The sequence below is a fragment of the Oncorhynchus nerka genome, linkage group LG9b (genome assembly GCF_034236695.1).
Source record: "Oncorhynchus nerka isolate Pitt River linkage group LG9b, Oner_Uvic_2.0, whole genome shotgun sequence".
Lineage (NCBI taxonomy): Eukaryota > Metazoa > Chordata > Actinopteri > Salmoniformes > Salmonidae > Oncorhynchus > Oncorhynchus nerka.
In genome coordinates, this window is record NC_088424.1 from 5,729,150 (window position 1) to 5,746,640 (window position 17,491).

Consider the following 17,491-nt stretch of genomic DNA (forward strand, 5'->3'; position numbering starts at 1 on the left):
AGACAATATATGTGTAATAGTCGGGTTGGACGTCACAATACAATTGTATTCTAACACGAGCTCTCTGTTTTGACGCAGGTTTGGAGTAAAGAAGAAGCCCGTCTACATCAATGTGATCCGCGACCCCATCGAGCGCCTGGTGTCCTACTACTACTTCCTGCGTTTTGGGGATGACTACCGGCCCGGCCTGCGGCGCCGGAAACAGGGGGATAAGAAGGTCAGTCCCACAGTACATCTTTGCGTGCGCGGGAGAACAGCGAATGATCTACTGCCATTGTGTTTTTTCCCCCCTGTCTACTGCTCGATGCACCTCCCCTCCACTTCGTTCACAAAACAAAAACGATAACAAAGGTGCTGGGGCGGACAGTAGAACTGTTTCCGCCTAATGCGGATTCCGTCTTTAAGGTTCACCTTAGAATTATTGTATTTATTAGCAGTAATATATACAATGTATTTGAACCGTAAAACACGCTTCCATAGGTAATGCTACATTACATTTTTCGTTGATGTGATTCAGACCTTTGATGAGTGCGTGTCGGCGGGTGGGTCCGACTGCGCCCCGGAAAAGCTGTGGCTGCAGATCCCCTTTTTCTGTGGTCACTACTCCGAATGCTGGTATGTACCCCTCCTTACGTGACATCCATACCCTGCATTCTTAACCCATAACACATTTCTTAATGGGCAGGGATATGGACAGTTGAACCCCTTTTAACATCCATTTAAACTTACCTCCATTATACCTGCCAGGGTAGCCTAGTGGTTAGAGCGTTGGACTATTAACCAGAAGGTTGCAAGTTCAAACCCCCGAGCTGACAAGGTACAAATCTGTTGTTCTGCCCCTGACGGCCTGTTCCTAGGCCGTCATTGAAAATGAGAATTTGTTCTTAACTGACTTGCCTAGTTAAATAAAGGTCAAATAAATAAATACATGCTTTTCATCTCTTGTGATCTGTATCATTTACCCCCCTCTCTTTCTGCCCCATGTCGAGAATGCGAGACTAGCCCATTTGCTTGATTGTAAATGCAGTTTATTGATGTTTTGTATTCGTTTTCCCATACTTGTGCTGTGTACTGCAGCTCGGAGCTGCCAATGTATCCAACGTGAAATCACCCTATACGTAAACGTGAACATCTCGGGTACAGCCGGGGTTAAAACGGGCCGTCTAAATACCTTTTATAGACAGTCAATCCATTTCCCCCCATAGGAACGTGGGCAGCCACTGGGCCTTGGAGCAGGCCAAGTATAACCTGGTCAATGAGTACCTGCTGGTGGGGGTGACTGAGGAGCTGGAGGACTTTGTGATGATGCTTGAGGCGGCGCTGCCGCGCTTCTTCAGGGGCGCCACTGAGCTCTACAAAACGGGTACGCTGCCAATGCCTACTTCCTACTGAGAGGACATTTTAGAATAGGACTTTATTCAGGACTATTTATCACAAAGGTGAGATTGATTTATGTCTTTTTCCAGCTTTTTAAATGTATTTTAGTGTCAGCCATGTAGAATGACGACATACTTGCTTTTGAATGTGTTGTACAGTTTTTGTCACAGGAGAGGTGATTTTAAGTGTGTAAACAAAACCACATTTTCACTTGTCGCTGCTCTGTGAGAGACCAATTCTCACTTTTTTTTCACAGCTCTAACAGCTCATTATATTGGACAATTTCTACATACCATCTTTAACTAAAAAACGATATGTCCCTTACCCAACAGGGAAGAAATCCCACCTGAGGAAGACAAGTGAAAAGAAGCCGCCCACCAAGGAATCCAGCGCCAAGCTGCAGCAGTCCGCCATCTGGAAGATGGAAAACGAGTTCTACGAGTTTGCCCTGGAGCAGTTCCAGTTTGTCCGGGCTCACGCCGTCCGGGAGAAGGACGGGGAACTCTACCTGCTGGCTCAGAACTTCTTCTACGAGAAGATCTACCCCAAAAACTAACTAGCGCACATGAAAGATGGACCATTCCTCTAGGCTTCATGCCGTAGTCACACACACTGGGGAGAGGACAGGAGAGGATGAAAACCTAAGATCATCAGTGGATCTGTGGAACTGTCTGTGTTAGACGTTGTTAGCAGTTTCTGAATGTCGCCCGCTTCACTGACTCCTCCGCCTCCATAGTAGCCGACAGAACCAGGAAGCTGCCTCTTCCTGGTGCGAGAGTGCCAATAGGGCATGTTCCCACCAGCATCTAAGTTCCAGGACTACCTTTCTCCTTCCAGGTGAAAGTTCACAGGAGTGATTTGCTTGACAGACACATGGCAGGAGATGAGTCTACTTGGCAGCTGGCCATGTCCCTTTACTTCTGGTCACATGATTTGTATTTTCCGTCCAGAGGGCAGGTTTTTATTGGCTTGTTCTGTTTGTTTGCATTTTATTTGTATTTTCATTCTACTTTACTGTCACCGTCTATGGGAACATTGTCGCTCCACTTTTTATGTGTTGTAACCGTCTAAAATTAAAAGTCGACTACAATGTTATCTTGGAGTTTATCTATATGAATTGAAGACTTTTTTACCAAATCTAAATTCTGTGGCCTCCATAGACTTGGGTGGCTGATCACGACTGTGGTACTACTATTCAGTGTTTTATACTGTACTTATTTACTTGTTTTCAGACTCTTTGACCCAGTTGGATTATTGCTAGGTGGAATGTGAAGTGTTTACACATGATGTAATTAAACTATGGAAGAAGACAATTCAGCTGCTGTACATATTACTAATTTCAATACATCTAACTCAAACGGTTATTTTATTTTAAGAGGACTTCAGATTTGGTTAATGAGCGAGCCATTTGTACATTTTTCTCTCAGCTTTTGTTATTTTCTCTAGATTGGCAAGAGACCATTTCATTTGAGTGCTTTTAATGTCAATATATCATATGTTTGCTATCATTGGGCCACTATTGAACCCAAAGTGCCCCCAAATCCATTGTTTTGCTGCTGTAAACTCATTGACTTGTTGCATTTCTCCAAACAAAGGGTGAAGTTGACCATTTTTTTTATATATGACAGATTTTTTTATTTTTTTATCCCAGATTATTATCATTTCTTTATATTCCCCTTAGGATCATAAATTGCAATCAATTTTCATTGATGTGTCTATGGTTATCATGTAAGACTAACTTTACCTAACCCATGCGGGCACTGCTAACTGCTGGTGCTGCTAATGCCAGTTCCTGTTCTTCTATTGATGGCCTACCAACACAGACACTGATCAGATCATCTCTGTGACTCAGCCCAGCCACAGTGACTGCAGTGCCGGAGCTCTAGAACAGCCCCTAATTAATCAAGCCCTAGCCCAGACTTTGAGACAGCAGAAGTACAAAAAAGAAAAGTTTTTTTTTTTTCTTCCCCACAGGAGATTCAACCTCTCTTTTATAATCCACTGAGGTAAGTTGGGATGGTAGGCAGGCAGTGAACTAAACATGGCTTGTGTTCTCATGTTATAAAAGGGGCACTTCACCATGTGACATCATCAGGAGTCATTCTCTGTCATCTTTTTGTAGAAACATGCTGATTTCACAGACACTGGTGTGGTGAATAAGAACTCTGGATAAAAGCATCTGCTAAATGGCATGCAGTTGAAGTCGGAAGTTTACATACACTTAGGTTGAGGTCCATTAACTTGTTTTTCAACCACTCCACAAATTTCTTGTTAACAAACTATAGTTTTGGCAAGTTGGTTAGGACATCTACTTTGTGCATGACACAAGAAACTTTCCAACAATTGTTTACAGATTATTTCACTTATAATTCACTATCACAATTCCAGTGGGTCAGAAGTTAACATACACCAAGTTGACTGTGCTTTTAAACAGCTTGGAAAATGTCTGAAAATTGTCATGGCTTTAGAAGCTTCTGAATGGCTAATTGACATCATCTGAGGCAATTGGAGGTGTACCTGTGGATGTATTTCAAGGCCCACCTTCAAACTCCGTGCCTCTTTGCTTGACATCATTTGAAAATCAAAAGAAATCAGCCAAGACCTTAGAAAATAAATTGTAGACCTCCACAAGTCTGGTTCATCCTTGGGAGAAATTTCCAAACGCCTGAAGGTACCACGTTCATCTGTACAAACAATATTACGCAAGTATAAACACCAGTACGCATGGGACAATGCAGCTGTCATATCGCTCAGGAAGGAGATGCATTCTGTCTCCTAGAGATGAACATACTTTGGTGCGAAAAGTGCAAATCAATCCCAGAACAACAGCAAAGGACCTTGTTAAGATGCTTGAGTAAACCGGTACAAAAGTATCTAAATCCACAGTAAAACGAGTCCTATATCGACATAACCTGAAAGGCCGCTCAGCAAGGAAGAAGCCACTGCTCCAAAACCGCCATAAAAAAGCCAGATTATGGTTTGCAACAGCACATGGGGACAAAGATCATACTTTTTTGGAGAAATGTCCTCTGGTCTGATGAAACAGAAATAGAACTGTTTGCCCATAATGACCATCATTATGTTTGGAGGAAAAAGGGGGAGGCTTGCAAGCCGATGAACACCATCCCAACCATGAAGCACGGGGGTGGCAGCATCATGTTGTGGGGGTGCTATGCTGAAGGAGGGACTGGTGCACTTCACAAAATAGATGGCATCATGAGGATGGAAAATGATGTCGATATATTGAAGCAACATCTTAAGACGTCAGTCAGGAAGTTAAAGCTTGGTTGAAAATGGGTCTTCCAAATGGACAATGACCCCAAGCATACTTCCAAAGTTGTGGCAAAATGGCGTAAGGACAACAAAGTCAAGGTATTGGAGTGGCCATCACAAATTCCTGACCTCAATCCTGTAGAAAATTTGTGCGTGCAAGGAGTACTACCAACCTGACTCAGTTACACCAGCTCTGTCAGGAGGAATGGGCCAAAATTCACCCAACTTATTGTGGCAAGCTTGTGGAAGGCTACCCAAAACGTTTGACCCAAGTTAAACAATTTTACGGCAATGCTACGAAATACTAATTGAGAGTATGTAAACTTCTGACCCACTGGGAATTTGATGAAAGAAATAAAAGCTGAAATAAATAATTATCTACTATTTTTCTGACATTTCACAGTCTTAAAATAAAGTGGTGATCCTAACTGACCTAAGACAGGGAATTTTGAAAAGTCAAGTCAGGAATTGTGTAAAACTGAGTTTAAATGTATTTGGCTAAGGTGTATGTAATCTTCTGACTTCAACTGTATATACTGTATAATGAATGTGAGGTTCTAGTGGTGAAGTGCCCCTTTAAGGTCTATGTTATACAGAGGCTACTCCTCTAGTTTTGGTCACTCAGCCTATTTTCCCTTCCTCCCTAACCAACCCAAATCACTGCAAAGACAGGCTCTCTCTCTCTCTGTGTGTAGTATCTGTTGGAATGTTAACTTCACCATGTTTTTGTTATCATTTTGTCATTCCCATGTTTTTGTTGTCATCTAAAAAAGAAAATGAATTGCCCATTACTGCATGCTTTTTATGTAATTATTTGTTAGTACATTGATCGACACTGAAAATGTTGGCTGCTGTTCTCTCTGTACTATAGAGGGAGCTCATTGGCTAATTTGTGTCTTCACCTGCCTGGAGTGGAGACATCTATGGGTGACATTAACCAGCCCATGGTGATGTGTGTGTCATGGAAACAGCCAATTAAAAGACATGGATCAGGCTAGGTGATACCTCTTCCTGAAAAAGCAGATTGAGACCAAATGACATAAGGGGTTTCCAAACTGAGGAAAAGAATGGCAACAAGTACACATCAACTTCTCTGTTTGAAGAAAAATGTAAGTCACAGTCCCAGGGCTGCCTGGTGCACACTGTTGAATCGGTGTCTCACCAAGCTTTACCCAGCCAGGCCTAGGTAATCTCATGCTCGTCATCAGTTACTGAACCAATCTCCTATTAATCCCGTCATTAGATAGCCAGCCTACAACAACTTCCTGGACTTGTCACTGTGACCCTATAAAAAGGGTTTCCCTGGCCCTCTGTCCAAGCCCTCCCAGACTGATCTGAGACCTACTTCATGAGATTGGATCTCTTCATCTGTAAAATGACCAAACTGATCCAGGAACCGTAATGAAGGCTATATAGTGTAACAACTTTCTTATGCACTGGTGACGGTACAGAAGCAGGAAACCAACGGTGTTGGGGAAGCTACTCTTAAAATATAGCTACCAATTACGTTACACTGGAAGAAGTTAAGCTACACTAACTGCTACCCTTAATAAGAAATATATAGTTTACGTAAATAAAGTTACTTTGAAAAAGTAGTTCACTACATCCAAACTACTTTGTGAAAAATGAAATCTGAAATCTCAGACTACAAATTGCAAGACAGATCACTCTGGGGTCAAATGTTAACAGTGTGTAATTTAGCCTGTTAAACACAAAAACAATGTTTCAAGTGAGAATTACGGAGGTGTGATGCCGGAAATAAATCATTATTGCCTAACTCACCCATATTTTATTTTACTTAAGCAAAAAAAGTTGCCTAATCTGTAGTTCCAGTAGTTAGCTACACCGCTTCATGGCAAAACAAGTAATTAACTACTGAAAACACTACCATGATTTGATGTAGTTAAATTACTCAAAATATATGTAAACTCCGCAAGAAAAGAAACATCCCCTCACTGTCAACTGCGTTTATTTTCACCAAACTTAACGTGTAAATATTTGTATGAACATAACAAGATTCAACAACTGAGACATAAACTGAACAAGTTCCACAGACATGTGACTAACAGAAATTGAATAATATGTCCCTGAACAAAGGGGGGATCAAAATCAAAAGTAACAGTCGGTATCTGGTGTGGCCACCAGCTGCATTAAGTACTGCAGTGCATCTCCTCCTCATGGACTGCACCAGATTTGCCAGTTCTTGCTGTGAGATGTTACCCCACTCTGCCTCCAAAGCACCTGCAAGTTCCCAGACATTTCTGGGGAAATGACCCGCCGATCCAACGTGCTCAATGGGATTGAGATGCGGGCTCTTCGCTGGCCATGGCAGAACACTGACATTCCTGTCTTGCAGAAAATCACACACAGAACGAGCAGTATAGCTGGTGGCATTGTCATGCTGGAGGGTCATGTCAGGATGAGCCTGCAGGAAGGGTACCATATGAGGGAGGAGGATGTTTTCCCTGTAAAGCACAGCGTTGAGTTTGCCTGCAATGACAACAAGCTCAGTCCGATGATGCTGTGACAGTCAGTCCAGCCTCTCTCAGCCTATTGCGGACAGTCTGAGCACTGATTGAGGGACTGTGCATTCCTGGTGTAACTCGGGCAGTTGTTGTTGCCATCCTCTACCAGCCCCACAAGTGTGATGTTCGGATGTACCGATCCTGTGCAGATGTTGTTTACACGTGGTCTGCCACTGCGAGGAGGATCAGCTGTCCATCCTGCCTCCCTTTAATACTGTCTTAGGTGTCTCACAGTACAGACATTGCAATGTATTGCCCTGGCCCCATCTGCAGTCCTCATGCCTCGTTGCAGCATGCCTAAGGCACATTCACGCAGATGAGCAGGGACCCTGGGCATCTTTCTTGTGGTGTTTTTCAGAGTCAGTAGAAAGGCATCTTTAGTGTCCTAAGTTTTCATAACTGTTACCTTAATTGCCTGTCTTAACGACCATTCCACAGCTGCATGTTCATTCATTGTTTATGTTTCATTGAACAAGCATGGGAAACAGTGTTTAAACTCTTTATAATGAAGATCTGTGAAGTTATTTGGATTTTTATGAATTATCTTTGAAAGACAGGGTCCTGAAAAAGGGACATTTCTTTTTTTGCTGAGTTTAGTTACTACCCAACACTTGAAACCAACCTATTACCACACCAAACCAATGAACTACTGTAGTATTGTTGGATTGAAAAGATCACATTTCAGGTTATCAGAAGCTTAGGGCTGTGTTCAGAAATGTTTATTTTGGGTAATGGGCACACACTATGGAACACTCTCCCACATTCCATTGACGTCTATGCATGATGTCTCACCTAAGTGATAGGTAGAGTTCAGCACCGCCTTACATAATACAGACCAACATCCCAGTGTCTCACAGGTTGTGACGGATATTATTGAACAGGGCGCACATGTCCAGAACTTAAAACACAGACATCTATTGTATAATGGACATGACTTGATTCTTTATCTTGTTGGGGCCATATCTGTAGAAGGCCTGCCTGCACATGGACAGCGTGGTGCCATTGGTATCAAGTGCAGTCAGTTGACAGCTATTTTAGATTGGCGGCAGCAACTGGACAGATTTGGTTACAATCATGATAGTTATTCTCTGCAACTACTACTACTGTACTATTACAATGTATTACGCCAGTGATTCCCAAACTGCATGGGATCGGTGGGTGGGGGGGTCTCCACCCCCACAAAAAAATAGATATCAATTTTTTTAAAGGAACTCATTCCGGCTTTATACTTACTCGTAAAAGCTGTAATAGTAGAATGCATAAGGTGCAATTTCGAAATTGGGTAGAGCATCATCAGTTAATCCTGTCATGTTGGTTATTGTCGACCTTAGAGAGCTATTTATAACCTGTCAGAAATATTCAGATCAGCTAACGCTTTCATGTAGTTTTTTTTTAGCCCATAGATATTGTTGTCATTTTTTTGTCACTCAAATATCACATGAATACACATTAGACATGGCAAAATGTATAGGATTGCAAGAACATTTGATTTAAAACTGCTACATTTTCTTTGGGCCCCATGACAAAATGTGTAAAATTGCAGGAAATAAACTTTAAACCTGCAAAATGATCTCCACCAACAAGAGGGGTGTGAACAGCTTGTATCACGAACAGTGCTTGTGCCAATAGAAATAGGGGGGCCCTGAGTTAAAAAGTTTGGGAACCCCTGTAGGCTATCACTATACTACTGCCGCTTTTTATATTTGGTATCCTATAATAAATTAGGAAGATGATGTCATTGAAGTGTCCTTCACTATTTTCAGCTACTATATCATAGTATAACCTCCTGCTCATAATCTTAATCGTTTTAACCTAGTGCTAGAATTGTCAAATTATTCCGTAAAAAAGTTGTGGGGTTCGTGTGTGTGTGAAATGTATGATCACGTGAGAGAGTGTGACTATAATCTGGCCGCGAGAGTGGGCTATGGGTTGAGTGAGTGCATAGCTCCTATGGGCGGACGCTGATGTATTTCCACACAAACCACCGCTGCTCTCTCCCAAAAGCAGTGGGACAGATTTATGGTGCTGCTTCACTTATGTGGACTATAGAACAACTTTTCGTGCCTTGGCCTAAGCGAAAAAAGACACAAGGATTCAAAGAAAGGCATGGAAAGTCAAGTATTTCCAAGATGACCGATGGTTTGGTCACCGAATAAGTTATTTTTGTCGCACGAGAGGGAAACTCAAAACAAGGCTGTTTTTGGAGTTCCACCTCCCCTCTCTCCGTAGAGTTTGATTCAAAAGTCGAAAGCCAAGATGGCCGCCGATTCCGTGCAGGTAGGAAAAGTTGACAACTGTTACAATAAACGCGTAAAGTTGTAATGCGCGTTTTCCAATTTAGTAGACTAACTTTATTCTATCGAACATTCGCAGTAGGTTCAAATCTAGAGTTTTATGCATTTCTGAGGGATTTATCCACCCTTTCCCGAAGGACTGGGAATTATGGATTGAGGCCTGGAAAACAATTAGAAGGGAAAAAAATCCAGTGTAATTTGCATTTGAGCACGCAACATCTGAATTACTGAATTCATCTGCTGTAGATTATTGAAATGTCCTAAAATAAATGTAAAATATATTATGATAGTAAAATGTTTTTTAAACATTTTGGTAAACAAAATTGTTTAGAACGAATTGGAAGAACATTTTCCATTTCATATCCCATTTTAAACCGAGACGGTAAAAGTAATGTTCCATTTTAAACTCCTTTGTAAACAGTGACACACTTGAGTCAAGTGAGCGCGTGGTAAAGCCCAAAGGTGTCTATTAAAAGAAACATGTTTTACTTGGTTGGAGCCTAGATTTAACGTAGTTGAAAATAATGTTTCAAGTATAGGCATTCAAATCCTAAATGTTAGCTAAGCATTCCCTTAAACATGATTGAATTTGTAGCTAATCATACAATGCAACAGAAACCTCACAGGTGGCTGACTGAAAATCATTTAGAAAGTTGCATGTTTCAATCTATTTTTCGCCTCTGAACTGTAACAAATTAGTCAGAAGAAAGGTTGTGGTCACCACTGCTGTCACTGGGGTGACGTCACCTGTCATCTGCCAATTTGTATCGAAAAAAAATAATACTTGTCCATCAAACAACAATGTAGCCTTGAACAATAATGATGTTATCTGACCATGCAATTTAGTAGCTTTGTATGGTACCAAACATAACTTAACTCTCTCCTAAACATTTACATTTGAGGACATTAACCTGTGAAAATGTTGCCTTTGTTTGCGGTTTCTATAATTAGATTGAAGCTGGTACACTGTTTGGAACCTTATTTATACCCGCCCAGCAGCACCCATGAATGCAGACTAATCTTTGCAGACATGATTTCACAAGACTCGTATTCTTAAATGGGTGACGTCTGAGATTGTTTGGACAGTGAGTGGAAGGCTCTTGTGTTTGTCAAGTTAATTATGCTGCTATCGGCCACTAAACAAAATAGTCTATTCGGAAAGTATTCAGACCCCTTGACTTTTTCCACATTTTGTTGTTACAGCCTTATTAAAATATATATATATAAATGAAAAATAAATAATAATCAATCTACACAAAATACCCCATAATGACAAAGCATTTTATTTTATATATATATATATATATATATATTCCTTTATTTACATAAATATTCAGACGCTTTGCTATAATACTCTAAATTGAGCTCAGGTCCATCCTGTTTCCATTGATCATCCTTGAAATGTTTCTACAACTTGATTGGAGTCCACCTGTGGTAAATTCAATTGATTGGGCATGATTTGGAAGGCACACCTGTCTATATAGGGTCCCATAGTTGACAGTGCATGTCAGAGCAGAAACCAATCCATGAGGTCAAAGGAATTGTCCATAGAGCTCTGAGGCAGGAATTTGCAGCATTGAAGGTCCCCAAGAACATAGTGGCCTCCATCATTCTTAAATGGAAGAACTTTGGAACCACCCAGACTCTTCCTAGAGCTGGCAGCCCAGCCAAACTTAGCAATCGGCGGAGAAGGGCATTAGTCAGGCAGGTGACCAGGAACCCAATTGTCACTCTGACTGAGCTCCAGAGTTCCTCTGTGGAGATGCTTGTCCTTCTGAAGTATCTCCCTTCTCTGCAGAATTCCAAGAATCAGGCCTTTATGGTAGAGTGTGATCTGATCAGTGTCTGTGTTAGTAGGCCATCAATAGAAGAACGGGAACTAGCATAGCAGCACCAGCAGTTAGCAGTGCCCGCATGGGTTAGGTAAAGTTAGTCTTACATGATAACCATAGAAAAATACATGAAAATGGATTGCAATTTATGATCCTAAAGGGAATATAAAGAAATGAAAATAATCTGGGATTTAAAAAATAATCTGTCATGAATAAAACATGTTCAACGTCACCCTTGGTTTGGAGAAATGCAACAAGTTAATGAGTTACAGCAGCAAAACAATGGATTTGGGGGCACTTTGGGTTCAATAGTGGCCCAATGATAGCAAACATATGACATTGACAATAAAAGCACTCAAATTAAATGGTCTCTCGCCAATCCAGAGAAAATAACAAAAGCTGAGAGAAAAATTTACAAATGGCTCATTAACACTCTACCAAAAGGCAGCTAAAGGACTCTCAGATCATGAGTAAAAATATTCTCTGGTCTGATGAAACCAAGATTGAACTCTGGCCTGAATGCCAAGTATGACGTTTGGAGGAAACCTGGCGCTAATCCCTACCTACGGTGAAGCATGGTGGCAGCATCGTGCTGTGGGGATGTTTTTCAGCGGCAGGTACTGGGAGACTAGTCAGGATCAAGGCGAAGATGAACGGGACAATGTACTGAGAGATCCTTGATGAAAACCTGCTCCAGAGTGTTCAGGACCTCAGACTGGGGCGAAGATTCACCTTCCAACAGGACAACAACCCTAAGCACACAGCCAAGACAAAACAGGAGTGGCTTCGGGACAAGTCCTTGAGTGGCCCGGCCAGTGCCCGGACTTGAACCCGATCGAAGAGACCTGAAAATAGCTGTGCTGCAATGCTCCCAATCCAACCTGACAGAGCTTGAGGATCTATGGGAGAAATTCCCCAAATACAAGTGTGCCAAGCTTGTAGCGTCATAGCCTCAAATCTTCTTGGATGTAATCACTGCCAATGGTTCTTCAATAAAGTACTGAGTATAGGGTCTGAATACTTATGTAAATGTGATTTTTTTTATTTTATGTTTTTTATACATTTGCAAAAATTTCAAAAACAGTTTTTGCTTTGTCATTATGGGTTATTGTATGTATATTGATGAGGGGGAACCCCCCCCCCCATTTAATAAATTTTAGAATATGGCTGTTAACGTAACAAAATGTGGAAAAAGTCAAGGGGTCTGAATACTTTCCGAATGCACTGTAACTAGTGCATGTGTAGGAGTGACAAAGTTGTGTTATTGCCAATAAACTATGGCCCACAACCTCTTGCTCATCAGTAGTTTGTGTCTTGCCGTAATCCTGCCAAGAGAGACAGGCAAACCACTGTTCCCAGGTATCACTGCAGAATTTGGCTTGTGATGTAAAAGCAACACATCCAGTTAGACATGTACCGGAACCTTGATGACAAGTACGTATTTTTTAAACCTCCTGCTTTGGGCTTAATGTGTCAGTGTGTAGTTCATATGTATATAGTCAATAAGCAGAATTGCTGTCTTACCTCAATTCGCCATGAATTCCCTAGTTGGAAAGCGGCTGTTTTCTAGAAGCTGTGCGGTGCCATTTTCCCAAAATGTTCCCCCACTTGGGCCAGCCCCCAAGCAATTAGAGTTTCAGCCAATGAGCTTCAGCCCCTCGCCATTTGAGTGACAGCTAGCAAGATGCGCACACAGCAGAGAGAGAGCAATGACGTGGTGTGCATATCTGCACATACAGTACCAGTCAAAAGTTTGGACACCTACTCATTCAAGGGTTTTTCTTATTTTTTAAAAACTTGTAGAATAATAGTGAAGACATCAAAACTATGGAATCATGTAGTAACCAAAAAAGTGTCAAACAAATCAAAATATATTTTAGATTCTTCAAAGTAGCCAGCTTTTTCCTTGATGACAAGTTTGCACATTCTTGTCAGTCTCTCAACCAGCTTCATAGTGCCCTCAAAGCTCATTACTAAGCTAAGGACCCTGGGACTAAACACCTCCCTCTGCAACTGGATCCTGGATTTTCTGACGGGCCGCCCCCCAGGTGGTAAGGGTAGGTAACAGCACATCTGCCACGCTGATCCTCAACACGGGGCCCCTCAGGGGTGCGTGCTCAGTCCCGTCCTGTACTCCCTGTTCACTCATGACTGCACGGCCAGGCACGACTCCAACACCATCATTAAGTTTGCAGATGACACAACAGTGGTAGGCCTGATCACCGACAACGACAAGACAGCCGATAGGGAGGAGGTCAGAGACCTGGCCATGTGGTGCCAGGACAACATCCTCTTCCCTCACCATGATCAAGACAAATGAGATGATTGTGGACTACAGAAAAAGGAGGATCGAGCAAGCCCCCATTCTCATCGACGGGGCTGTAGTGGAGCAGGTTGAGAGCTTCAAGTTCCTTGGTGTCCACATCACCAACAAAATAACATGGTCCAAGCACACCAAGACAGTCGTGAAGAGGGCACGTCAACACCTATTCTCTCTCAGGAGACTGAAAAGATTTGGTATTGGTCCTCAGATCCTCAAAAGGTTCTACAGCCGCACCATCGAGAGCATCCTGACTGGTTGAATCACTGGCTGGTATGGCAACTGCAAGGCCAAAGGACCGCAAGGCACGACAGAGGGTAGTGCGTACGGCCGAGTACATAACTGGGGCCAAGCTTCCTGCCATCCAGGCTTCTTAACAGGTTCTACCCCCAAGCCTTAAGACTCCTGAACATCTAATCAAATTGCTTTCCAGACTATTTGTCCCCCCTTTACACTGCTGCTACTCTGTTATTATCTATGCATAGTCATTTTAATAACTGTACCTACATGTACATATTACCTCGACTAACCAGTAACCCCCGCACATTGACTGTGTACTGGTACCCCTGTATACAGTTGAAGTCTGAAATTTACATACACTTAGGTTGGAGTCATTAAAACTCATTTTTCAATCACTCCACAAATGTCTTGTTAACAAACTCTAGTTTTGGCAAGTCGGTTAGGACATCTACTTTGTGCATGACACAAGTAATTTTTCCAACTATTGTTTACAGACAGATTATTTCACTTAAAATTCACTGTATCACAATTCCAGTGGGTCAGAAGTTTACATACACTAAGTTGACTGTGCCTTTAAACAGCTTAGAAAATTCCAGAAAATTATGTCATGGCTTTAGAAGCTTCTGATAGGCTAATTGACATCATTTGAGTCAATTGGAGGTGTACCTTCAAACTCAGTGCCTCTTTGCTTGACATCATGGGAAAATCAAAAGAAATCATCCAAGACTTCAGAAAATAAATTGTAGACCTCCACAAGTCTGGTTCATCCTTTGGAGCAATTTCCAAATGCCTGAAGTTACCACATTCATCTGTACAAACAAACAGTATAAACACCATGGGACCAGGCAGCCGTCATACCGCTCAGGAAGGAGATGCGTTCTGTCTCCTAGAGATGAACGTACTTTGGTGCGAAATGTACAAATCAATCCCAGAACAACAGCAGAGGACCTTGTGAAGATTCTGGAGGAAATTGGTACGAAAGTATCTATATCCACAGTAAAACGAGTCCTATATCGACATAACCTGCAAGGCCGCTCAGCAAGGAAGAAGCCACTGCTCCAAAACCACCATAAACAAGCCAGACTACGGTTTGCAACTGCACACAGGGACAAAGATCGTACTTTGAGGAGAAATGTCCTCTGGTCTGATGAAACAAAAATAAAACTGTTAGGCCATAATGACCATCGTTATGTTGGGAGGAAAAAGGGGGAGGCTTGTAAGCCGAAGAACACCATCCCAACAATGAAGCACGGGGGTGGCGGCATCATGTTGTGGGGTGCTTTGCTGCAGGAGGGACTGGTGCACTTCACAAAATAGATGGCATCATGAGAAGGAAAATTATGTGGATGTATTGAAGCAACATCTCAAGACATCAGTCAGGAAGTTAAAGCTTGGTTGCAAATGGGTCTTCCAAATGGACAATGACCCCAAGCATACTTCCAAAGTTGTGGCAAAATGGCTTAAGGACAACAAAGTCAAGGTATTGGAGTGGCCATCACAAAGCCCTGACCTCAATCCTATAGAAAATGTGTGCGAGCAAAGAGTCCTACAAACCTGACTCAGGTACACAAGCTCTGTCAGGAGGAATGGGTGAAAATTCACCCAACTTATTGTGTGAAGCTTGTGGAAGGCTACCTGAAACATTTGACCCAAGTTAACTTCTGACTCACTGGGAATGTGATGAAAGAAATAAAAGCTGAAATAAATAATTTTCTACTATTATTCTGACATTTCACGTTCTTAAAATAAAGTGATGATCCTATCTGACCGAAGACAGGGAGTCACAAGTTTTTTTTACCTTAACTGCATTGTTGGTTATGGGCTTGTAAAGTAAGCATTTCACTGTATTGCTGCAAAGCAACCATTACTAAAGGACACCAATAAGAAGAGGAGACTTGCTTGGGCAATGGACATTAGACCGGGGGAAATCTGTCCTTTTGTCTGATGAGTCCAACTTTTGGGGATTTTTGGTTCCAACCGCCGTGCCTTTGTGAGACGCAGAGTAGGTGAACGGATGACCTCCGCATGTGTGGTTCCCACCGTGAAGCATGGAGGAGGAGGTGTGATGGTGCTTTGCTGGTGACACTGTCAGTGATTTATTTAGAATTCAAGGCACACTTAACCAGCATGGCTTCCACAGCATTCTGCAGTGATACACAGTCCCACTAAGTGAGAACGAGATGGGATGACTATTTGTTTTTCATCAGGGCAATGACCTAGCACACCTCCAGGCTGTGTAAGGACTATTTGACCAAGAAGGAGAGGGATGGAGGGCTGCATCAGATGACCTGGCCTCCACAATCACCCAATCTCAACCCAATTGAGATGGTTTGGGATGAGTTGGACCGCAGAGTGAAGGAAAAGCAGCCAACAAGTGCTCAGCATATGTGGGAACTCCTTCAAGACTGTTGGAAAAGCATTCCATGTGAAGCTGGTTGAGAGAAAGCCAAGCATGTGCAAAGCTGTCAAGCCAAAAGGGTGACTTCTTTGAAGAATGAAAAATATATTTGGGTTTGTTTAACACTTTTTGTGGTTGTGTTATTTCATAGTTTTGATTTCTTCACTATTATTCTACAATTTAGAAAATAGTCCAAATTAAGAAAAACCCTTTAATGAGTAGGTGTATCCTAACTTTTAACTGGTACTGTGATGACATATGCATTTATCGGGGACCACTTTTGGCTACTTTCAGAACTACTGGCTAAAAATTAATATACAAAAGTACCGGAGAATCTCTCTAAACTGACCAGGGTTGTAATTACACCTGTCATCGATGTATTTGTGATGGACCGTAATTTCCAAGCACTGCAGTCTTTTAAATGCTTTAGTCTGGCCTGGAGTTGAAGTTGTTGACCTGTTGTAGCCTATGTGCCATTTCTGTTTTAAAGGCAGCTACCAAACCAAATGTGTTGAAGCTGGTTTCGGGTAATAATTTGTGTAAAGGTTGAATGGTGTTCAAGGTTAGTCAGGATTTTAAAAATATATATATATATATATATATATAAACAGGTACCATAATCCCAATAGTCTTGGTTTCTAAAGTCAGACTTGGCATAGATGAATGTCCGCCTGACCAACTTTTCCATTGTCCCTCAAACTTAATTGAGCTTTTGTTGGCATTTGAGCTGAAGACTATTTAGCCTGCTTATAGTGGAAATTCATACTTTTGATGTTAGCTTTGGTTTCGCTGCATGTTTTAAGGTGACATTATTTTAGTTGCATGAGAAATAGGCTAATCTAACATATTAAGGAATAAGGACACAATCTTTTATCATTTGCGATGATTAAAACTCCTATGCAAGCCTGTCCAATTTCAGTGTTCTCCTCGGTCAGTTAGATTTTCTTAGCTATTTTGTTGCTTAGAGGGAAGAATAAGGCTGGTCTGTGTCTTTGTATTGTGTTCAGGGGTAGCCTAGTCAAACAGAGTTACGGAAAAACCAATTGGGTTGAGCTGTCTTTTTACCTCTTCCAGGAGTTGAGTTGTTTACCTATGAGTCATACAAGGAGGCGGAGCCTGTCTCCCTCTGGACTGGAATGTACTATAGGCCTAGGCATTGCATATTTCCTCTGTAAAGCACCTTTATGGGAGGAGAGGGTGGCGTTAAAGATAGAGAAGTTTTAGCAACTGGC

General features: G+C 41.9%; 2 protein-coding genes across 2 annotated transcripts in view; both read left to right on the plus strand.

Moving 5' to 3' along the window:
- Positions 1-2,694, plus strand: part of LOC115114172 (heparan sulfate 2-O-sulfotransferase 1-like) — a 30,010-nt gene extending 27,316 nt beyond the window's left edge. Inside the window, exons 4-7 of the mRNA XM_029642221.2 lie at positions 79-217; positions 518-615; positions 1,206-1,363; positions 1,710-2,694. Of these exons, the coding sequence (XP_029498081.1) occupies positions 79-217; positions 518-615; positions 1,206-1,363; positions 1,710-1,933 (619 nt within the window). The 3' untranslated portion in view covers positions 1,934-2,694. The remainder of the gene's footprint in view (positions 1-78; positions 218-517; positions 616-1,205; positions 1,364-1,709) is intronic.
- A 6,416-nt stretch (positions 2,695-9,110) lies between these two features.
- Positions 9,111-17,491, plus strand: part of LOC115114174 (serine/threonine-protein kinase N2-like) — a 48,781-nt gene continuing 40,400 nt past the window's right edge. Inside the window, exon 1 of the mRNA XM_029642224.2 lies at positions 9,111-9,452. Within this exon, the coding sequence (XP_029498084.2) occupies positions 9,432-9,452 (21 nt within the window). The 5' untranslated portion in view covers positions 9,111-9,431. The remainder of the gene's footprint in view (positions 9,453-17,491) is intronic.